At 48.3% G+C, this 22,603-nt stretch overlaps 1 protein-coding gene across 3 annotated transcripts; it reads right to left on the reverse strand.

The window, feature by feature from the left end:
- Positions 1–842: 842 nt before the first annotated feature.
- LOC122384355 (regucalcin-like) lies at positions 843–20,803 on the reverse strand. 3 transcript variants are annotated; one of them, XM_043371739.1, is made up of 6 exons: positions 20,683–20,803; positions 8,003–8,159; positions 4,609–4,836; positions 4,095–4,313; positions 3,326–3,438; positions 843–1,555 (listed from the first exon to the last, which is right to left on the reverse strand). In XM_043371739.1, the coding sequence occupies exons 2-6, from the start codon at positions 8,154–8,156 to the stop codon at positions 1,304–1,306; spliced, it is 966 nt and encodes a 321-aa protein (XP_043227674.1). In that variant the 5' UTR covers positions 8,157–8,159; positions 20,683–20,803; the 3' UTR covers positions 843–1,303. The 3 variants fall into 3 exon arrangements, with proteins under 3 accessions (XP_043227674.1, XP_043227817.1, XP_043227745.1); XM_043371882.1 differs by lacking the exon at positions 20,683–20,803 and adding an exon at positions 9,357–9,584; XM_043371810.1 differs by lacking the exon at positions 20,683–20,803 and adding an exon at positions 9,349–9,526.
- Between the last annotated feature and the right edge of the window lie 1,800 nt (positions 20,804–22,603).

Here is a 22,603-nt window from a genome sequence, read left to right on the forward strand (position 1 = left end):
GGGGCCCCAGGCAACCAGGGGCCCCATGCGACCAGGCCCCCCCGGCTACCAGGGGCCCCCTGGGCGACTAGGTACCCCCAGGCGATCAGGGGCCTCAATATCATGCAACCAGAGGCCCCATGCGACTAGGGCCCCCTAGGCGACTAGGGGCCACAGACTATCAGGGGCCATACGACCGGGCCCCCGGCTATCAGGGCCCCCTAGGCAACTAGGGGCCCCCAGTCGATTAGGGGCCTCATGCGACCAGAGGCCCCCCATGCGACCAGGGCCCCCTAGGCGACTAGGGGCCACAGGCTATCAGGGGCCCCCATGAGACCAGGCCCCCGGCTACCAGAGGCCCCCTAGGCGACCAGGGGCCCAGGAAACTGAGAGCCCTTGGATGACTGCAGGAGCCCCTCGGGTACCCAGGGCACATAAATGAAACTTTAATATCAATTTTTCTTCCGAGTAAAAGACGTTTTATCCAGTGTTTAAAAAAATATCCTGGGGCCTGAGGGGCCCCCTGAGCGCCTTCGGCGCTCAAGGGGGGGCCTTGGCCCCCGTGGCCCCCCCCCTTGGGTACGTCACTGATGTTTGATGACGTGTATTTCGGAAACGTGATGCCATATCTTGACAAAAGATGTCTCCTTTCTTTTCAAATATAGATGAGTAGTTTCACAAAGTTTCGCGAAAATCGGAGGAGGTGAGGTTCAAAATGATAATTTTTTGTCCCATTTGAAGTGGAATGAAGGAACGATTCCACCTATGAAGGAACGATTGTACCTTTTTTATTTTTCTTAATTTATCTGTCACCTGCGGCGGTACGATGACTACAAGCACGATAAGCACGATATTTCGCCTGATTCCCGATCGATGCTTTATTTCGCACTGCGTGTTGGTATACGTTCACATACACCTCAGCCGTATCTTGGCTTGATCGCGGCCTCGCTTCACGCCTGTACACGCGGCGTGACTTCCAATCTGCTAAATATTAGCAATGTGAATTGCTGCACTTCGCTACAAAGGCAGCTTTGATCGGCTAACTGTAAGCTCGAGACAAAAATAACCTACGCGTGCTTCGCAGTCGTTGGTCTCTCACTGTCAGCGCTACTAGCGAATGGAGCGTTCCGGACAGGACAAGCCACCAGCTGACTCAGCTGGGGTATCACCACGGACCGAGAGCTAGACATGATCGGTGTGTTCCACAGGCTATCGTATACAACAGGCGGCCCAGTCGCGGCAGACCGGCGCGGACGCCGCCGCTGGGCAGCACTGCTCCGGTGACGGCAGGCGGCACGCACTGCTCCATACCCGCCGCTGTCCGTCACTGGTCCAGACAGGGCAGCTCGGCCTTCCAGGCCACGTTGGGTGCGCCGCGCGCGCCCAGACCCGTGACGCGGAACGTGCAGCCGGCCTCCGGCTGGACGTCCTGCTGCCAGGCCGAGAGGCCGTGCAGCGCCGAGGTGACGTAGAGCGCGTCGTGGTGCGGCCCGCCCCAGGTGCAGCTGGTCGGGTTGCTGACGGGCAGGTGCAGCTCCTCCACCACCTGACCGCGCTCCGGGTCGATACACACCACCTGACGGTCAGTGTGGACACTGGACAGTCAGTACACACCACCTGACGGTCACCGGCGGACAGTACACACCACCTGACGGTCAGTGTGGACAGGACAGTCAGTACAGGCCACCTGACGGTCAGTGTGGACAGTCAGTACACACCACCTGACGGTCAGTGTGGACAGTCAGTACAGGCCACCTGACGGTCAGTGTGGACAGGACAGTCAGTACAGGCCACCTGACGGTCAGTGTGGACAGTCAGTACACACCACCTGACGGTCAGTGTGGACAGTCAGTACACACCACCTGACGGTCAGTGTGGACAGTCAGTACAGGCCACCTGACGGTCAGTGTGGACAGGACAGTCAGTACAGGCCACCTGACGGTCAGTGTGGACAGTCAGTACACACCACCTGACGGTCAGTGTGGACAGTCAGTACACACCACCTGACGGTCAGTGTGGACAGTCAGTACAGGCCACCTGACGGTCAGTGTGGACACTGGACAGTCAGTACACACCACCTGACGGTCAGTGCGGACAGTCAGTACACACTACACACCACCTGACGGTCAGTGTGGACAGTCAGTACACACCACCTGACGGTCAGTGTGGACAGTCAGTACACACCACCTGACGGTCAGTGTGGACAGTCAGTACACACTACACACCACCTGACGGTCAGTGCGGACAGTCAGTACACACCACCTGACGGTCAGTGTGGACAGTCAGTACAGGCCACCTGACGGTCAGTGTGGACAGGACAGTCAGTACAGGCCACCTGACGGTCAGTGTGGACAGTCAGTACACACCACCTGACGGTCAGTGTGGACAGTCAGTACACACCACCTGACGGTCAGTGCGGACAGTCAGTACACACCACCTGACGGTCAGTGTGGACAGTCAGTACACACCACCTGACGGTCAGTGTGGACAGTCAGTACACACCACCTGACGGTCAGTGTGGACAGTCAGTACACACTACACACCACCTGACGGTCAGTGTGGACAGTCAGTACACACCACCTGACGGTCAGTGGGGACAGTCACACACCACCTGACGGTCAGTGGGGACAGTCACACACCACCTGACGGTCAGTGGGGACAGTCACACACCACCTGACGGTCAGTGTGGACAGTCAGTACACACCACCTGACGGTCAGTGCGGACAGTCAGTACACACTACACACCACCTGACGGTCAGTGTGGACAGTCAGTACAGGCCACCTGACGGTCAGTGCGGACAGTCAGTACACACCACCTGACGGTCAGTGTGGACAGTCAGTACACACCACCTGACGGTCAGTGTGGACAGGACAGTCAGTACAGGCCACCTGACGGTCAGTGGGGACAGTCAGTACAGACCACCTGACGGTCAGTGTGGACAGTCAGTACACACCACCTGACGGTCAGTGTGGACAGGACAGTCAGTACAGGCCACCTGACGGTCAGTGTGGACAGTCAGTACACACCACCTGACGGTCAGTGTGGACAGTCAGTACAGGCCACCTGACGGTCAGTGCGGACAGTCAGTACACACCACCTGACGGTCAGTGTGGACAGGTGACTCTCTCTCTCTCTCTCTCTCTCTCTCTCCCTCTCTCTCTCCTCTCTCTCTCTCTCTCTCTCTCTCTCTCTCTCTCTCTCTCTCTCCCTCTCTCTCTCTCTCTCTCTCTCTCTCTCTCTCTCTCTCTCTCTCTCTCTCGCCTCCCTCTCTCTCTCTCTCTCTCTCTCTCTCTCTCTCTCCTCTCTCTCTCTCTCTCTCTCTCTCTCCCTCACGTATTTCCGTACCTTGCTGCCGAAGTACAGCGCTACCCACAGTTTGCCGGACGTATCGATGGTCATTCCGTCGGGGAACCCCTGGGCTCCTCTCTTCTTCACGTCGTAGATGGTCCGGCGGTTATCTGCAAAGCAACAAACGAGATGGTACCGCTCAAATGGCTCAGTTTTGATATAAACACCAAACAATCGCAAACCAAGTAATCGCTTTCCTGTTAAAGTTCCTCTTGCAAAAACCATACACATAACAAAATGTCAATAAAAGATACCTAATGCACATAAACTGGGGAAAAGAAGCTAACCGGCGTATGACTGGGGAAGGGATATAGCCACCTCCCCTAGGCAGATACCTGACTCACCGACTCTGTGTCTGTACTGTGACTTTACTCACCGACTCTGGGTTTGTGCCGTGACGCGACTAACCGACTCTGGGTCTGTGCCGTGAGCGTGACGCGACTCACCGACTCTGGGTCTGTGCCGTGAGCGTGACGCGACTCACCGACTCTGGGTCTGTGCCGTGAGCGTGACGCGACTCACCGACTCTGGGTCTGTGCTGTGAGCTCTTGACTCACCGACTCTGGGTCTGTGCTGTGAGCTCTTGACTCACCGACTCTGAATCTGTACTTTGACCCGACTCACCGACTCTGTGTCTACATACTGTGACCCTAATCATCGACTCTCGGACTTTGACCCACCAACTCTGGGTTTCTACTGTGACGTGACTTATCGACTCTGGGTTTCTATTGTGACGTGACTCACCGACTCTGGGCCCCCGACTCACCGACTCGTGGCGCGCTCAGGTCGCAGTCCAGCACGTCCACTGTGTAGGCGAAGGTGTCGATGTAGAAGAGCCGGTCGCCGGCGGCGATGAACGCCAGCCCGTTGGAGCAGGTGACGTTGTTGACGAGGGCGGTGGGCGCGCCGCGCGCCGAGATGTGGTACAGCGCGCCCTGACCGGGCGGCATCGAGCCCGGCTCGCCCGACTGGAACCCCATCGTGCCTGGTGGGCGGGGAGGGCGTCAGAGGGGCGGCCAGGGCGGGCTCAGGACCGCCGCTCGGCGCAGGTTACCTTCGAGCGGCGGGTCAGACGTATTGAAGGGGCTCGTTGTCGCCGTTTGGAGGAGCAAGTATGCGTTAGAGACCTATATTATGATTGGTACATACAATAATTTGCTACAGTATAACCAATATTTTTCTAGTGCTACCATTTTTATATCCGGTTTGACATGAAACACGACTTCTTGCCTTGGCGAGCCCGCTATGCAAAAGAGTTTTCCACGAGCTGACCCACCCACCGGCCCAGAGGTTGCCGCTGGGGTCGCATTTGCCGTCGTTGAAGCGGTTCTTGGGTCTGTCGGCCTCCACCTCTGTGAAGTCGGTGACGGAGAAGTGCTGGTCGCCGGCCCAGCGGAGCACCGAGAGCGCGCGTCCCGTGCTGATGACGTAGGTGTCGGGCCGGCCCGCCAGCGGCACCACCAGCGACGTCTGGCACGCGTGCGGGTTGGACGGGTCGTCCTTGAGGTCTGCCGATACGTGACGGCGCACCGGTATGTCACGCCCATAAAAACATGTCACACCCTCATATCGGCCCCGGTCGGGCCACACCCCCGCCGGGCCCACACCCAGACGGCGCCCCGGCCTGGTCATCGACCTCACCGGGCCCCTCGCCAGGCCTCCGTTGGGCCCACACCAGTATCGGTATGTCAATAGTCGCGACAGATAGCAAGCTGCTCTGGCTTGCATTGGCGATAAGATGGATCACTTACATTACATTGATATTCTCTAAAGTGTGTGACCTGATATCACTTTCAAATAAAAAATTGCATAGGCTGGCAACGACAGTTTAGGAGAAAGGTACTCACATGAGGGATCGAGCATTCGGTACTGACTGTACCTCTAAGATATATATCATATATATCTGCGCTCGATGTGACAGATGTTTCCAATTAATTTTCGGACATTTAGGTATAGTAGTAATAGTAGTAGTTTATTGACACAGTCTCAGGCACTAGATGGATAAAACCCAGAAGACAAGTGTCCATTAATTAACCCTCGCATGTGTGCGGCGTTTGCCAGCTTCTAATGTGTAGGGGGGGGGGGGGGTCGGTTGGACCCCCCCTTGCCGTTTGGCCCCTGATCGAGCTAGAGCTTCGCGGAAAAAACGAGCGTGTTGCCCGTGACGAGAGGAAGCCGATGATACCCAATTTTAAGGTCCTAGGTCATTGGTTGACCTTCCAGGTCAGGTCAATGACCCAAAGTCGGGAAAATCGGGACCTGTTAGAAAGTCGTAAAGTGTGGCTGCTAAGGGGTTTTTCGGGGTGCTGATCACGAATATCGTGTTAGTTTTGATCACAGATGATGTCTTGAAGCATTTGGACCAGGTCGGGTCAGGTCAGGTCAGGTCAACCAGTAGGCGTCGTGACGGGTATTCGTAGTACGTGTCAACCGCCTCTGACAGCTTCGTAACATGTTACGAAGTCACCAAAACTACTTCGTAAATGTTCAAATGGTTGCTAAATTCGAATTCAGCTCCAAAAACTAGCCTAGAAACATGTAAAACTCAAAAAAGTGACCCGAGGTCACCCGAGGTCACCAAAGGTCAATGACCTGACCTGACCTTCAGGTGACCTTGACACACACGGGAGTAACATCAAATCACATGTTTGAACGTTTGAAACCACGAAAAGCTTGCAAACACGCGGCTAGTGCGAGCCGACATACGCGAAATCGCGATTCCGGCCAAACATGGTCTCGGAAAAGAGGTCACAGGTCAAAGGTCATTTGGGTCAGGGTCATGAAATTTTCAGGGTAGGTGTCAAATTGATCAATGCGAGAGTACTGAAAGTTTCGTCGCGATCAGCCGCTTTTTACGCGAGTTATTCGCGAAAAAACATGGGGGGTCCATCCGACCCCCCCCCCCTACACATGCGAGGGTTAAAACAGTTAATGTACAAACATATTAAAACCGCCAAACATTTCATACAGAGAACCAGCTTCCTGGTCCATTAAAACTATACATACCTAAACTCCACGTTAAAATCCGTCGCGTCATACGTTCTCACTTGCCAGCAAAACTCTCTGAGAGTTTTGCATATATACATAGAGCCCAAGGAAATTTGAATATCCCGATCGCTGCGTCCGCCTCTGCTAAGATAACAAATAGGTAACGACTGCTGTCCCGATTAAAGGATCAGTCAGTCATCGCCTAACCTGTCACATTTTTTTATGTGGATGAAAAAATAAACGTTAAACTCATTTTACCTATACAGCAGAAACCGTCTGTACATTCGTCAAAAAAGGAATAGGTATAACTATCTATAGGTAAGTACACTATTTTTAAGGGGAATAGTTCACTTTCTGTAATTAGTTTTTTGCAATGGATTTATGATTTTTCATGCACAGAAAATAAAAGAAACCTTTTTGTAATAAAATTTATTTTCTTTATTCTAGTAACTATAGGAAGAACTGTTTAAAAATGTATATATTTGACGAGGAACCTTAGTTACGTGTTGACCAATTAGATATATTGCGTAGTACAAACCCATCAGCTGAAAGCAGCATGCTGACTGGCTGACGATAACGTGGCTGCATTCCTCAGCAAGACACGCATTCCTCTGCAAGGCACTCTTTACGGAACGAGAAATTGAATACCTTCGTCTAGGGTAATGATTGGGCCGTAAAAGCTACTGATTTTTGCTAGTCTCAGCTCAAGCTACGAAATTACTATGCCAGTTCAAAACCCCATGCTAAAAGTGAACTATGTATTTCTGAACTACGTCCCCACTTCTTCGCCGCGCTATAGCTACAGAACGGCGCGACGCAGGCGCGCAGAATTTTGGTCACTTATATGGAATTGATTGAAATTTGTTGGAAAATTTTCAAAAAAAGTCGAATTTTTGTATATTGAGCGAGGTTAAGTGACGTCATGATTCCTGAGCTTTCGAGCAAAAACGGCATATGAACAAGAAAAAAATCCTATAAAATCACAAAATAGTCATAGACACACACCTGTACAATCATTTGGCTATCCTCTATTTTTAATTGCTGTTTTATATCTATTTTCAAACGCTTGAACTGAATTTTCGCAATTTCTCGCATGTTTGCAATCATGGTGCACAATTGATATTTTCGTAAAATTGATATTTTCGACGGAAAACGTGCTCTTATGACAAAATGGGTGTCACCATCGAGTTTTACACCTAAAAGTATGTATTAGCCATACATTTATAGCCATACGTATCAGTATGCCATATGCCGCCAATGCCAACTTTGATTTTCGAGGATACGTTTTTACCTGATTGACCGGACCTCGACCTTGACATATGCTTAATGACCCCTGCGTGAGTCTAGCACCTGTAGTACCTACTTAGATGAAATATTGTGCACAATCCTTTCAGAGTTTACGAGAGACGCGCAGTGCGAGGTTCCTAAGTCCATGCTACTGAAAGCCCAACTCCAGTTGTTTGACCTTACCTTGACCCGACCTGCGACCTCAAATTTCAACTTTAAAACATTCATCAGAAGCGTCTGGTTACGTTCTTTCGTGTATCGCCTCGCCTGTTTCGCTGCTGTTGGTTCTCGAGTTCTCGGCTGGGGGCGTTTAACGTTCCCCTGCAGCAGGTGGTGTGTGGCGAAATACCGCGGCAACGGCCGGGTTAATCAGGTGTGTGTTGCGCGGTGCGAGCTCACCGACATGTATTTTGGTGTCTGTGCGGGTCCGCTCGTCCCACTTGTAGACGTTCTGGCCGGGGATGTCGACGCTGAGCAGGGTCTGGGTGGCGTCGTCCCAGTGCGGGCCCTCGCCGCACATCCGGGCGCTGCTGATCCTCTCCACTCGGACCATCTTCTGCGGGTAGTGGGTAGTGGGTACAGAGTCGCGGTTCGCGGCCTGTAAAACACGGCCGGCCCACAACCACTTGGCACAGAGCGGCTCAACGGACGGTGATGTGCAGCAGCCCCAGACGTGCGCTGTTTCTTATACGAAACATTAGCAGCTTACGGTTCGCCCCCATTAACGGCAATAGGAGGAGCCAGCGACAAGACCACACTCGAGTTGTACCGAGGTGTCGCGGAGTAAAACTCGGCCGCTTTCGGTGAGATAACGAATTTTTTTTATACAGATAATTATGTATATAGATTATTCGTCGAGATAACTGAGATAATATACATTATACCGAGCCGGGTGCGGGGGCTATCCCGGCCACTGGACCCGGGGGAGGGATTTGGCCCTGTTTAACTCCGTAAATAAAGAAGCTACGGAATCAAAATTGTATGCACCAAACGAAAGATCACTACGATGCAGTTATAAAACAACAAAATTTTGACGAGAGGTCAATTCAAAACAGGGGTAAGGTGAAAGGTCAAAAACATCACATGTATGTTGAATAATATCAGGCTACCAATAGCCGTTTTCAAGACGGGCTATCCGGCGAATGCACCTAATTTGATCAAATCTGCACCTTATCTCTTTTGCAGCAAATATCTTCTTTTTATGAATTTATGTCGGTGTTTTAATCGATAATACACTCTGATAACATGATAAAGCAGACACATAAGTAATTAGTGCAACCCTAGCTGATAGCTACTAAGAGACACGCTGAACCTAATTTAACCAAATCTGCACCAAATGTGCACCAAATGTGTACCAGATGGCCGCGGTGAAAACGGCTAATGTGTTCCTGACCTTTAACCTAACCTTAAAAATGGCCGACGTGTTTTCTTCCTTATTTTTGACGCTCTTTCGATTGTCCTTTACCGCGTGTCGCTACGTGGCCTAGGAGCCGAGTTAGACGGAGACCGGGGGGGGGGGGTGAGACCCCCCCCCCCAGCACTCGGTGGAAAGTTCAGGCCACCGGCACGGCGCGGGTCAACAAGTCTTGGCCGTATTTTTGCCATTGCTTTCGCACATTGAACGGGGCGCGTTCCGCCGCAGCCCTTCTAACGAGTAATGCTTACCCAATAGGATACCTACCCATGGCGCTTTTCTGGTGTATGATTAGTTCAAATAAAACAAAGTGATTTCATTAAGGACTCACCAGCTCACCTTATATGAGGACTGCCTACTGTGCTTGTGCTGACTACCGGTCGATCGTGCTCGTCAGAACTCAGAGCGGTATAGCGAGGCGCCTGCGAGCTGCTCTGCGCCGCGTACCCAGTCACCCGTCCTGCCCTGAGCTGCGCACTGCGGAGGTTCGCCTGCACCTCAGACCCGAGCAACGCCCACCGGCGCAGTTTTTATCATGTGCGAGACCACTTCAGTCGCCTCCTTTATGCCGATAAACGTCCACCGATGGTGCCACCGGCCCATAAATGCTCGCACAGATACCCGTGTTGCCAGGGGAATAGACATCCTGCATTAGAGTGTCGCAACGATTCATGGCTGAGGAGACTGCACGGTATCAGTAGACTGGGGGTGGCAGACCGGTGCAACCCATCGGCCGGGCTCGAGATCGGAGAGGCAGGTCAGGGCTCGAGATCGCCGATAGTGGCAGGAGCCATTAAACGTTCCCGACCTAACGGAAAAGGATTGGCGCCCCCGCGAACAGCCTTTTGGCGATTATTCAAAACACGTTGAATATAGAGAGCTAAAAGTTGACGTACCTGACCCCTGATTCAAGCTAGATCTTGCGACGCCAAGTCCATTTTCAAGTCATGTCAGGTCACTGACTTATGTAGGGTGATAAGTGAGTCTACATGGCCTTTAAATATCGCAAATCTGCAGCGCCCTCAGTTCCAGAGAATCTCTCGCAGGCAGATGAAACGTTCTCGACTTAAAGGGACTGTCCCACCTTTGCATTAGTTCTGAGTTGAGATAGCCAAGTTGGCGGCCAGGTTCAGAAACCACTATATATCCTGGTCGCAATATCCTCAGTTTCGTGGTGTTAAAGAAATTCGTTCCCTTCATTTGAAAAGTGGGCCTTAGCTAAGGCTCTATCTCTTAACTATTAACGGCCATTTGATGACGTCATTTGCATTTTGAACGCCTGTCACGCATGTGAAGTTTCACTTGATTTACGAATAAGCTAATCAGAGACACTTGTTAGGTATTATTAGGTTTACTTGATCTGTCTAAAGCTTTTGACGTGATTTCCCACTCTAAATTGCTTGACAAGCTCGAGCTGCACGGCATTGACACTGCCTGGTTTCGAAATTATCTTGACGGTCACACGCAAAGCGTAGCCATTTCTGCCTCACAGAGCTCCCCTCCGCTCAACATTAGCCAGGGCGTCTTCCAGGGGTCATCGTTGGGTCCTCTCTTGTTCAGCATCGTCGTTAACGATCTTAGCTTGTACGCTGGCGACTCTTTTATCATTCAGTACGCCGATGACACCCAGGTTTTAGTCTCTGGACACAAGTCCGAGCTACCTGACCTTATCTTAAAACTCGAGGCATCTCTCCAGTCGCTTGGTGATTACTTTCATTCGAACGGTCTAAAACTTAACGAGTCAAAATTCGAGCTACTTCCCATCGGCTCACCTCAAAATCTGCGAGACCTCCCACCGTTCACGGTCAAGTTTCGGCAAGCCGTGCTATCACCTTGCACTGAAGTAAAAAATCTCGGTGTCACTTTTGATCGCCATCTCACTTGGGACTCGCACGTATCGCAATTCGCAACTGTCACAGAAGCGCTTCGGCATCCTTATCGGTCTCTCCCACATCCGCCACTACCTACCATCCGGCACTCTCCCAATCCTTGTGTCTGCCCTCGTCCTTTCCCACGTCCGCTACTGCCTCTCCGTCTATGGCAACGGGTCTGCCAAGAACCTCGCCACCATCAACAAAATTCTAAATTTTGCGGCCCGCATCATCTCCGGCAAAAAGAAATTCGACCACATCTCCTCTGTCCGTGCCTCCCTCGGCTGGCCGGACCCCTCCACTATGGTTCAAGCCCAAACCCTAAACATCCTACACAAAGCTAGACGAACAGGTCAGCCCGAGTCACTAGCTGCACTATTTGCCACTAATGCCGAGCGTCCAGACCGTAGCCGCAGCACCAGGCAGGACCACCTGCTTAGTCTTCCCCGCATACACGGCTCGGCTGCGGGGAAGCGGCAATTCGTGTACCGCGCTGCCGCAGGCTATAACGCCCTACCACGCGAGTTCTGGGACATGTCCACCTCGATGTTTACCAGCAAGGTCTTAGAACTCTTATCTTCGGTGACATGAGCTGACACGTCGCTGTTTTTTTTTTTTTTTGAATTTTGCATCCCGGTTGCACTAAGGCATACCGGGGAGGGGAAACACGTCGCTGTAACCGCTTTTAGCTTCTGCATCGTGTGTGTAGTGTGGTTTATGTGTGTTCACTTTTTATCCTCATCATTGCATTTCTTAGCGTGTGTTGACTCTGACTCGAGAATAGCCCTGTGATTCCGATCTCATGAAGGGGTGAGTCTATGACGTAAATACAATACAATACAATATTATGAGCCGCGTCATATTTGAGAGCAAGTACCTATATTTGCTGCCAAATTTCCCCCACATTGACATGAAGTAAATCCTTCATTACGTCACAGATCCGATCTAAATGACGTCACGATGAAATATAAAAGTCGCAATATCTCAAAAAGTATAGGGGAAAGTGGGTGTATTGCGCCCTCCTAACCAATTGCGCCCACCCACATTCCCACGAATTCAATGGCATGTTCAGCATTTTGTTTTCGAAAACATTATTTTCACCACTGGATAGGGGAGAGCGGGGAGAGTTGTATCATGTCCAAGTTGTATCAGGGCGAATTGTGCCAAACTTATCCAATTGATGGCGCTCGTGACACGACCAGCCGACGAGGTTTTCCGGGCGCCATCTTTCCCTGTTCTGACGTGTGGCTGGGTGGACGCGTCTCGAGGTGAGAGACGATTTTATGTTTTTTTTATGTCATTCTAAAAAAATAAGTTGCAAGAAAATGTGTGTTTTGGACATTTAGATGTGCACGAATTTGAAAGATCTCCGTAGCGGTGGTGAGGGTAGGTTCTAAGGCTGCGTGAGTGAAAATGGATTTCTCCAGCTGTCCGCTGTTTTTTTTTAGCACGAGGATGTTTTTCCAAGATGGCGGCGAGGTACATGTTGTATCAGAGCCGGGTGGGGTATGTTGTAACTTGTAACATGTATGTATGTATGGGTATGTTGCTTTTGATCGCGAAAGCTAAGCCCTGGCTCGCGTTTGTAGGTAGCTAGTCAATACTCGTTCCATTTTGGCACAATGTGTTGGCTTCTTTGCTCTTAACGGGCCACTTTTACGTCTAGTCTGTTGATGTTTCGTTCGTTTCGATGTTTCGTTCGGATTGCATTGACCTAAGTTTGGTCTAATAAAAGTGAAGCCTTTGAGCATATGCATTGTATCAGCCCCATTTAATGTTGTTGTTATGCTCAAAACCAGTAGCAAGCACACTCCCTGAAACGTGAAATACCTAGTGATACAAATTACCCCACCATGTGATACAACTCACCCAAGCCATGGGGCAAGTTGTATCAAAAACATTGTTCTATTCGGCAGACCGTAGAAGAAAAACTGGTAGAGGTAGCGGAAAAGTTACTTTGCACAAAAAAGCAGAAGAATCAAGGAAGGAGATAGTATGGAAATAATGAGTTTATCACGGATAGTTACGAGGTTATGGGTCTCGGAGTAAAAACTGATACAACCCACCCCACTCTCCCCTAGCTCCTTTTATGGCCCAAGCTCTCCGATGAAGCCAATCAGCAAGGCTCATTACGCCATCGAAGATATTACGGCGTTTTCTTAACTTTTTGGCAGCATTTTGAACCGTTGGCTATAAAAATAGGCGATACTTGTGTGATTTTGAGAGTGATATTTGGCAAGAAAAATCCTTTTTTCATTATATTTCACTGAAACAGTAAACATCCTTTAGCATCTTTATGGTAACTTCTACGCTTTTATTAAAAAGTACCTCAATTTTAATTGCGCCCATGGCAATTGCGCCAGGGGGGCGCAAATAGAATAATGGTGTAGCTATTGTATCACGACAGTATGAATGCATCATTAACTGATTGCAATAAAGAAGGAGTTTTATGTCAGGCAGGGGAGCAACCCGCCATCGTCAGTCCAAAAAATATTTCTCTCATCGAACTTATAATGTAGCTGCCATTTGGGCTATGAACTTGCGGTGTAATTGACAAAATACGGCATTTCTAACATGGAAACAGGCGTGAGAGGTGACAGCTATGATACAAAGTAAAAACTGATGTAAAAAAAGTTGTAGAAGCAATACAAAATATTAATTTTGAGAGAAACGATTGAAAATATAACCGTCTAGGCGCATGCGTTCATATATATCTAGTCGGTTACATCAAACGTTTTCGTTCCACTTCACAAGCATACCGGACACAAGTAAAGTTATTTACCTGCGCAAAAAAAATCGCAATTTATATCTACATTTATTATGTATCGAGCTTGATTCACATAATACATGTTCAAGTAAGCCACAATGACATAGAATGCCGGAGTGTATGCTTTCCGTCTCCTTTGCTTAGCCATGCTAAAGGATAGGGCGCAATTGGATTCTAATTGCGCCATCCCCCTGGCGCAATTTACAGCAGTTGTTGGTAAATGCGCCCTTTTGCATGTTTCTGAAAAAGCAGCTGTCAGAAGCAAACGAAACATTCCTAATTGATCGGGAGGCCCTTAAATCGTAGCCAATGAGTTCCTCTTTAAAATGGTTACCAGTGCATGCTTACATCTCAAGTGGTTTTCTTACAATTAGCGTTTTTCCTTAAGGTGGCGCAATTCACCCTCCTTCCCCTACAATGAAAACGCGTAAAAACTTGCAGAATTCGTCACAATATCATGAGTAACATTTCCGAAACCTAAATGGTACTTTTTTGAAGGTGGGATAGTCCCTTTAACATCCTTCCTCATACTCACATTCTGCATATTTCGGATTTTTCGTAAAGTTCGCCTGAGGTTAGGGGAGGACCGTACAAGAGTACGCACCTAATGCATTTTGTCGTCTCACGTCGTTCGGTTTTGGTTTACGGCTACGATCAGTATATTCCCATAAAGCCTGATCATTTGTCCACAAACTCTCATGACCACAGCGGCCTACGTCCAATTTAAAGCATGACCGTAAGCAATTTTCTAACACCCTGCATTTGCGTACTCTTGCCCGATAGGCAGTACAAGAGTACACACTTCGTGCGGGTGGAGTACGCACTACGTGTATGCATTCCTACTCGCTGGAATGCATTCATGCAAGTAATTAAACTATTGTTATCTTTATTGCCGCAGCCACTAAAGCGGTCACTCTTAACTAGAGCACTTCACGGATAGGCTTTTTAGGATCCGGCCCGGCCCATATCCGGCAAGTCATATCCAGATCCGCCCATTATCCGCCTTTCTTTGAATATCAGAATCCGGCCCACCCATGGCCCGTATTGCAGCCAAACTTCCAAAAAATATCCGTAATAATCCGTTTCACCAATAACTGGTTTCACCCAAAACTGGACTAACAAATTCAATCTAAGGGACCAGACAGCCATACATCTCACAGACCATCATGATGCCCATTACTTTAATCAAACCTCTGCTGCCGCTTAACACATTAGGTTAATTTTTAACTTCAATGTTGAATGTTAAAATTTTGATCCGTTTTGATCCGGGTTCAACCTTCAATTCCCAAATCCGGCCCGCCCATATCCGTTCTTTTTTAACAAATTTAGAATCCAATCCTATCCGGTCCGCGGATTTATCCGTGGATAACGGATTTATCCGGCCCATGAAGTGCTCTACTCTTAACAGAGTCGAGGCGCCCCGCTGTGGTCGTGCAAATGCCCCCTGGTCTACCAGAAACAGTGATGCTCTTCGTGGTTTCCCCAACTGCTCGGCGTCCCCCCGAGTGTCATCCATCTTGTTCGCCAATCCCGTGAATCTGCTGAGGGGTTGCGCGCCTGATACACTAAGTTGGATTAATGCAACACAACCACGCACTCGGAAAACTGCGTACTCTTGTCCGCCACGGCAATGCGTACCTACTCATGGCCGATACATACGGTAGACACAAAGCGGGCTGAGAGCTGGCGCCACAGTCGTCGCGTAAACAATTGGGACTTGACACACGCACCAGATTTCCCGTGGTATCTTGATAGGAAAAAATGAAAATTCTATTGCCGCTCCCTGAGGAAGGTCACACCTTTTCCTGCACCCCAAAAAGTCTAAAGACGATGTGAAAAACACGTCTAAGCCTCTAAAAAAAAAAACACACACACAATAAACCCGTAGCGCGCCCACCTTACACCATCGAAGCCGCGTGAGAGACAGCTTCCTTAGGACTCGAGATGACGCTGATGAGGCGTTGCTATGCAACCGAAACAGCTGCTGCGTACTCTTGTCGCCTGCGTCCTCTTACCCGCCCTTACAATTCAGCCCCATGACTGACCAGCTGACCTCAGGAGATATGGAAGTTGCTATTTTGGCACAGAAACTGGTGTGTCCAAGTGTCTTACCTATGTAAGACACTTGGAATCGTGATTTCATACACTCGTTGCGAGGTCCGATGCTTAACCCGCGCCGTGCTGATGGCCTGAACTTTCCGCCTAGTGCTGCGGCGGGGGGGGGGGGGGGCGTTTTCACGCCCCCCGTTTAGCTCGGCTCTTGGCCACGTAGTGACACGCGGTAAGCGGCATTCGAAAGACCGTCAAAAATAAGGACGAAAACACTTCGATCATTTTCGGGTCAGGTCAAAGGCCAGGTCACCAGAGGTCATCAAAGGTCAAATGTAGGGTGAAGTCGTATAAGAGTACGCACTTAGTGGATTTCTTGCTCTCATTTGTTTAATATTTGAAGGAAAGAAATCGCAAATAGGGAATATTAAAGTTCATTGAATTAGCCATCAACCCATGGGGCAACGATTCTTCAGCGTAAATGGAAGTGGTCTAAAACTGACATTTTCTGAACCGTTGCACTTGCGTACTCTTACCATATGGGGTGTGTAAGAGTACGCACGCCAGGCGGGTGGAGTACGCAAGAATATGAACACACACCTATGCAGCTTGCACTGTCCAAATGCTTAACTTCAAGCTCAGAAGGCACTATTTAAGTTAATTCTAGTATCCAAAAAGAAAAACATAAAATAAATCTTTCAAAACACCACTGGAGTTTTGAACACCATTCGTCCACAAGAGGCGCATTTAAATTTTCTCCCATTGACTTATAATGAAAAGGTCGCGAAATTGACCTGACCTTAGGTCACCGATACCAAAATTCCGAGATGTACATACTGCTACTCTTATCAGTCGCTGAAAGTTTCACGGCGATCGTTCAGTCGGTGTAGCTATGACGAGGATTGAAACTTTTTCTGATGAGAGGTCACTTGACGTGACCTGGTGACCTGACCTTTGGGAGCCCTGGATCTGAAAGTTTCACAACATGTGCGGAAAAAATGCTTAAGCAGGTGTGCCAACGCCGCCGTTTTTGAGATATCTGCGAAAAACCGCAGGGGTGAACACCCTCCCCCGGCCCGGCGCGGGTTAATTTCAGTGCTTCCTCGCAATACTTGTTGCGGGGTCTGTTAACAAATTTAGTAGGTACACATATTCTTCGCGACAAATAAGTGTTTAAAGAAGTGCTTATTCCAAGACATTTCAGAATAATGCAGGCATATGTATTTTCTTTTCATTACAGAGTCACTCGCATACCCGGACCCCACTTTTATTGTTTAGATAAGATGGACGGCTGACAGATAATCATGCAGCGATTTACAAAATCTTAAATGGCACTCAAATCGGCTGTGCCTCACCCGCTTATGAAGTGTCATCATGGAACCCTGTTTTTAATGACACTTCTCACTGCTTATGAATGAATGCTTTGGACTGGGCCAGGTTGATGTATTAATGTATTATTCATGCTGAAGTATTTAGGTACCATTAACTCATGTGCATTGCTTTCCAATTTTCGGCAGAAGAAGGCTGAGAGGGCTTCAGGTTTCCGGAGACTAGACCAGACCGATTGCCATGGTGCCAAAGTTATGCGACGAATCTGTAAGAAGTCATATTTTACCAAATTACCATGTGTAAATCTGAGTTTCGCTTTATTGCTACCATAAGTTGGTATCTTATTATTTGTTACAAGTAATATGATTTGCCTCTGCGACCGTGCGCCTGCACCATGTTCGATCTATGATTCCACACAGATCCATCAATGATTCGCAGCAGGCACCTTATAGCCGCAGACACGCGAGCGGTAGGTATATTAGAGACAGCTAGCGAGGCGTCCCCCCCCCCATCCTATCCCTCCTTTCCGTCCAATCCATCCTCAGGATACTCAAATCCTTCTCCTCCACACCCCCAACCCGCTGATCCAGACTGGACGGTCACCTTTAAGGCCGAGCTACACTATGCGAGGCCGTCCAGGAAATTACGTGCGTGATCTGCAGATCCGTGATTACGAGACTTCCTTGACATCGGTTTCTGCGATTTTCCAGAATATTCGTGAATTATTGTACGCTGACGTAATAATAACAACTATTAAATGGTATCGTTAGCGGCGTGACCTTTCCGTCACCTGACCTAAGGTCAGGTCAGCGGCGTGACCTTTCCGTTATAAGTCAATGGAGGAAAACGAAAATTCCTCTAGATCCGTGTGTACGCATAGGAACAGTCCAAATATCTCAGAATCACAATGATTTGGACCACCCGTGACGACCAAGGTGTCTTTTTTGCTGATAGCCTCTAGAAAGGTCATCCGAGGTCATTTGAGGCTACAAACAGATTTTTGCCAATAAATCGCGATTGGAAAAAGATAGAACGCTGGGGATGGCCTCATTGTGTTTGTCTTGCCGAGACGCATCGACTGATATGCAACATGACCTTTTCCGGTCAGGTCATGACCTTGGCCTGAGGTCAAATTTTGAAGTTGACCTTTCAAAGGTCAAATTATAGTTCATTCGACGCGTCTCGGCGAGAGGAACACAATTCTGGCAATAGAAATGTCGTGGCTTTTTAAGTCAAAAGTTATTATCGAAAAACACTTCGTAAAAACAGCTATTTTTGGAGTTTTTGCCCTCTGGAGGCTAAACCGTTGACCTGAGGTCATTTTTGATTATGACCTCATCAGAAGAAGAGTTCAAACGCTATCGATTGCTTTTCCATGCGCTTTTCTAGCTATCATAGTTCTTGAGATAATGGCATGTTTTCTGAAAAATATAATGACAATTCGCAAATTTTGACCTTTGATGACCTTTGGTGACCCCAATATTGCTCTAAGATGAAAAATGACCAAAAAATACTTTCAAACGTACGCATCGAGAGCTATCGACTGCCTTATACTGTGTCTTTCTAGCCCTCTTAGTTTTTGAGCTAGAGGTGGGTGGTAACATATGCCCCCCCCCCCCCCACCCCCACTAGGGCGAAGTTGGCTGAGACCGCCACTGGGGCGCGGGTTAAGAGGGATGCCTACAGTCGGAGATAAAGTTGGAATCGAGCAATCGCTCTGCAGCCAATGTAAGAGTATCAGTGCCATCAATTTGTATAATTTAGAGTCTATAATGTCTGCGATCTTATGCCGTCAAACGGACAATGGACCGGTGGGTAGATACTAGATAATGATATTGAAAATTAGGTAGCCTTTTTGCCCTGTTGCAGCCTTGTTGGAAGGTAGGTAGAGCACCCTTCGTCTAATTGTCAGATACATCCGCTTGCCTGACTAAGGTCTATATATGCCACAAATTTTCTAATGCGCCGGAACTGTTCAAGGAGCGAAACTCCCTCCGTCCCCCTCCCCGTGATGCAGGGCCTCGGCTAAGGAATTTTGACTGGTGGGCCACTTGGGCAGCGACATGGACCATAGCCCCCCCCCCATTTTCGATTTCTCCCCAGATTTCGGCCACTTTATTCTGCAAAGAACGTCAGGATGGCATTAAAAAATGTAAAAAAACGGGGCTGGACCCCCCCCCCCCCCCCGACTCTTCAGAGAGAGGAGAGAGTAGGGACCCACAAACCTCTCAGTGGTGATACTCCGGCGGTGCACATAAAATCGCACAAGTATGCACAAAATATTGACGCAGATTATACAACTTTGGACGATAACTTGCGGCCGGTCGGATGTTAAAAATCAGCGAGCCCTAAATGGATCGCTCGCCGACTGGTCGGAGATTCGAAAGCGGGCGGACGGGATCGGGCGTTGTCGGGTGGATCGGGAGGAATTGTGAACAGCACGAGTGCAACCTTATATATAAAGTGGGTTGTGGCAGGAACCCCAAAAGGGGATTGTAGCAGCAACCCGAACATCTCTGAAAATGATCATTAAGCCTATTGGTGTCGCATGGAAAAGAATTGACTCAAAAGCCCAAGCGCAATGCGCAACCCTAATATTTTCTAAAAACTATAAGTGATGTACACTTCTGGTGAACAGTGTCCCAAACTTCAGATTTCTCTTGGGTGTTTGAGTGGAAAATTCTAGCCACCCAAAATGTGAGAGTGAAAAATTATCCATTCTTATTCTTGAGTGTCATCTTCAGCCCGAATGAGAAATTTTTAGAACGCTGACTGTGGACGGTTCGAAATTCGTCCGACTGGTCAGATGTGCGACTGCAAGCATCATACCGGTCGTGAAGACGCATAATATCGCTTGCAGACTTCAATCGGCTGGAAGTTGCCGACACTATCTCTAGTTTGACTCTGGCTTATATCGTGTCTATCGGCGAGCCGTCTAAGATCGCTCGCAGGCTTATCCCCGACCGTCTGAACTGGTCTGTTCTTTATTCGTAGTTTTTATTGTAACCGACTGGTCTGCGGCAGATGCTTATGTGACTGCAACCACTCGATCGATCGGAAAGCTTGCAAGAACTCTCGCAGGTGTTCGCCACGGGCCGGGCCAGCCCAACGGGCCATGGGCCGGGCTGGGCTACGGGCTGGGCCGGGCCCCCAAATATCATTAGTTAACGGGCTATGGACGGGCCGGGCCAAGAGCTTTGTGCACTATGGGTTTTGCGACTAATGTCAATTTAAGAAAATTTGGAAACTGATGCAAACAAAACCCACTGGGAAAATACAAAAACTAAACCAAATTTAAGCAATGTGAAAGAAAACCTACTTGATATTGAATTTTGGGAATCTTGAGAATTATCCAATATCACATCATGTCACACATAGGAGGGTTTTCATACAAATTCCGCAACCAAAAAGATCAGAGAATCTCTAGCATCATTAGTTTGTTAATAAAAGTTAAAATGTAGCCATCAGAATAACTTACTTAGCACTAAAACTCCAAAAACTAAGAAGCCACTCAACAATGATGGGCTACAGGGCTACATTAAGTTTAACAGTTAACACTTATATATGGCGATAGTGAGACAATTCCAACACAGTCTTTTTTCCTTCACCGACGGCTTTTTAACGAACAGAACCTTAAAAGGATACTCACAAAACACACTGTACGTAACGAGGAACTCTACAGAGTATTTCGCGATGAAAGCTTCTTTAAATGTCCATAAATTTGTCAAAATAAATCACAACAAACCAGCGCCTTCTCAACAAAACTTGCAATCATGGCGGCGGCGCTATGTTTATGTGGCGGCATCTAGGTAGTATACACAACAGTATATCAAATAAATACGTTTTTTTAGTAAGTATCAAGGTGAAAACAAAATTAAACAAATAAAAAATAAAACCTAAATCACGAAGTCTGAAAGCTCGAACGAAAAACAAAACAAAAACTTGATCATATATGTTTTATTATACAGTTGGTCAGGATCGCTACCTGCCGCAGATGCGACAATCAAGAAGTGTTCGCTCATTTTCGATTGAGGATGATGATGCGTAAAAGTCGCAAAAGTACCCAATGAAATTTCAAGCTTACCATGTTTTCTGCTTACGCTGCTAGCGATATCCATATCTTGAAAAGAGCCTAACATAAAATAGCAAGGAAAGTAGCAGATAGTTGTCCACAGAGATTCGGTTGACACGTGGGCATGAATTGAAAATAGATTAAATCAGTTTTGCTGATAAATGGATGGATTTTCTCTTTTTTTGGAAGACAGTGCTTAAGTGAGTGTCACCTTTTTTGTATGCTTTCTCAGGCTTTTGATATTGCAGCATCTATGGAGTGAATTTAACAGCAAGGTCAATCCCAGACAGATTCATCAATTCCCATAAGTCAAGCTTTTTTTCTGCTGGTAAGTGCTGGGAAGCATAGAGTATGTTGCAAATTCTTCCTTCAAGTATGCATTAGAGTCACCAATTATGAATGATAATGTTCACACACATCAGCTTGCAAGATAACTTTACTCATAGAATGTAGTTAATATAATCATGTAAACTTTTTATAGGTGTGTAATCATGACCTAATTGACTGAGGTGCTTGCTGTTACTGTTAAAATTTGTGCCATAGGTGCTTGAAATGATTATATTCATTGAAAAGAAGGGAGTCATGATTGCCATGTTAATATTCATGCAGTTTGAATTGTTCTCAAAATAGTGTAATCAATCATGCTTATTATAGCAATAGACTAAGACAATAACTAGATTGCTATTTTTGACGGGCCGGGCCGGGCTGGGCTTGGAATATTTGCCAAGAGCGGGCTACGGGCTGGGCCGGGCTCTGAACCCATGGGCCCGGGCCGGGCTGGGCTGGGGATTTTGGGGCCCGTGGCGAACACTCACGCAGACCTCGATCGGCAGGAAGCCGCCGACACTATCTGTAATTGACAGAGGCAGACGTCTTTCACAATTATTGCATAAAATTCAAAGCCTCGGTCACACTTCACCGGATTGGACCAACGGACGAGAAACGTACGAGAACTGTCAGCGTCCGGTGATGTCCGTTTGTTTCCGTTGGACGTCCGTTTGTCATCCGTTAATATCCGTTCCATGTCCGGTGGTGTCCGGTTGAGCACACCGGACACCACCGGACATGGAACGGATACGGATGAGAAACGGACGTCCAACGGAAACGAACGGACATCCCCCGGACCCCGGACATCACCGGACGCCATCCGTTTCTCGTCCATTGGTCCAATCCGGTGAAGTGTGACCGAGGCTTAGCCTACGGCTGTCTCAAGAAACCGGGAATAGTGATGGTATTAGGCGGGCAACGACGATCAAGTTCTTACTTTTAATAAATGCAACAATGTAGTAGGGCCTCTGTCTCTGTCTGTATCACAATGTTACCTACGTCGTGATGTAAAATGTGAAAACTTAGATTTTTCGGAAAATTACTGATGGGCCAAATCTTTGAGGCTGGTGGGCCATTTCGGGTCACTGGTGGGCCATTTGGCCCACCAGTTAACATGTTAGCCGAGGCCCTGCCGTGATGCCACCCTTGCCTGCCGGTCTCTGACGGATCC

This window comes from Amphibalanus amphitrite, unplaced genomic scaffold, assembly GCF_019059575.1.
Source record: "Amphibalanus amphitrite isolate SeventyFive unplaced genomic scaffold, NRLGWU_Aamphi_draft 000001F_arrow, whole genome shotgun sequence".
Lineage (NCBI taxonomy): Eukaryota > Metazoa > Arthropoda > Thecostraca > Balanomorpha > Balanidae > Amphibalanus > Amphibalanus amphitrite.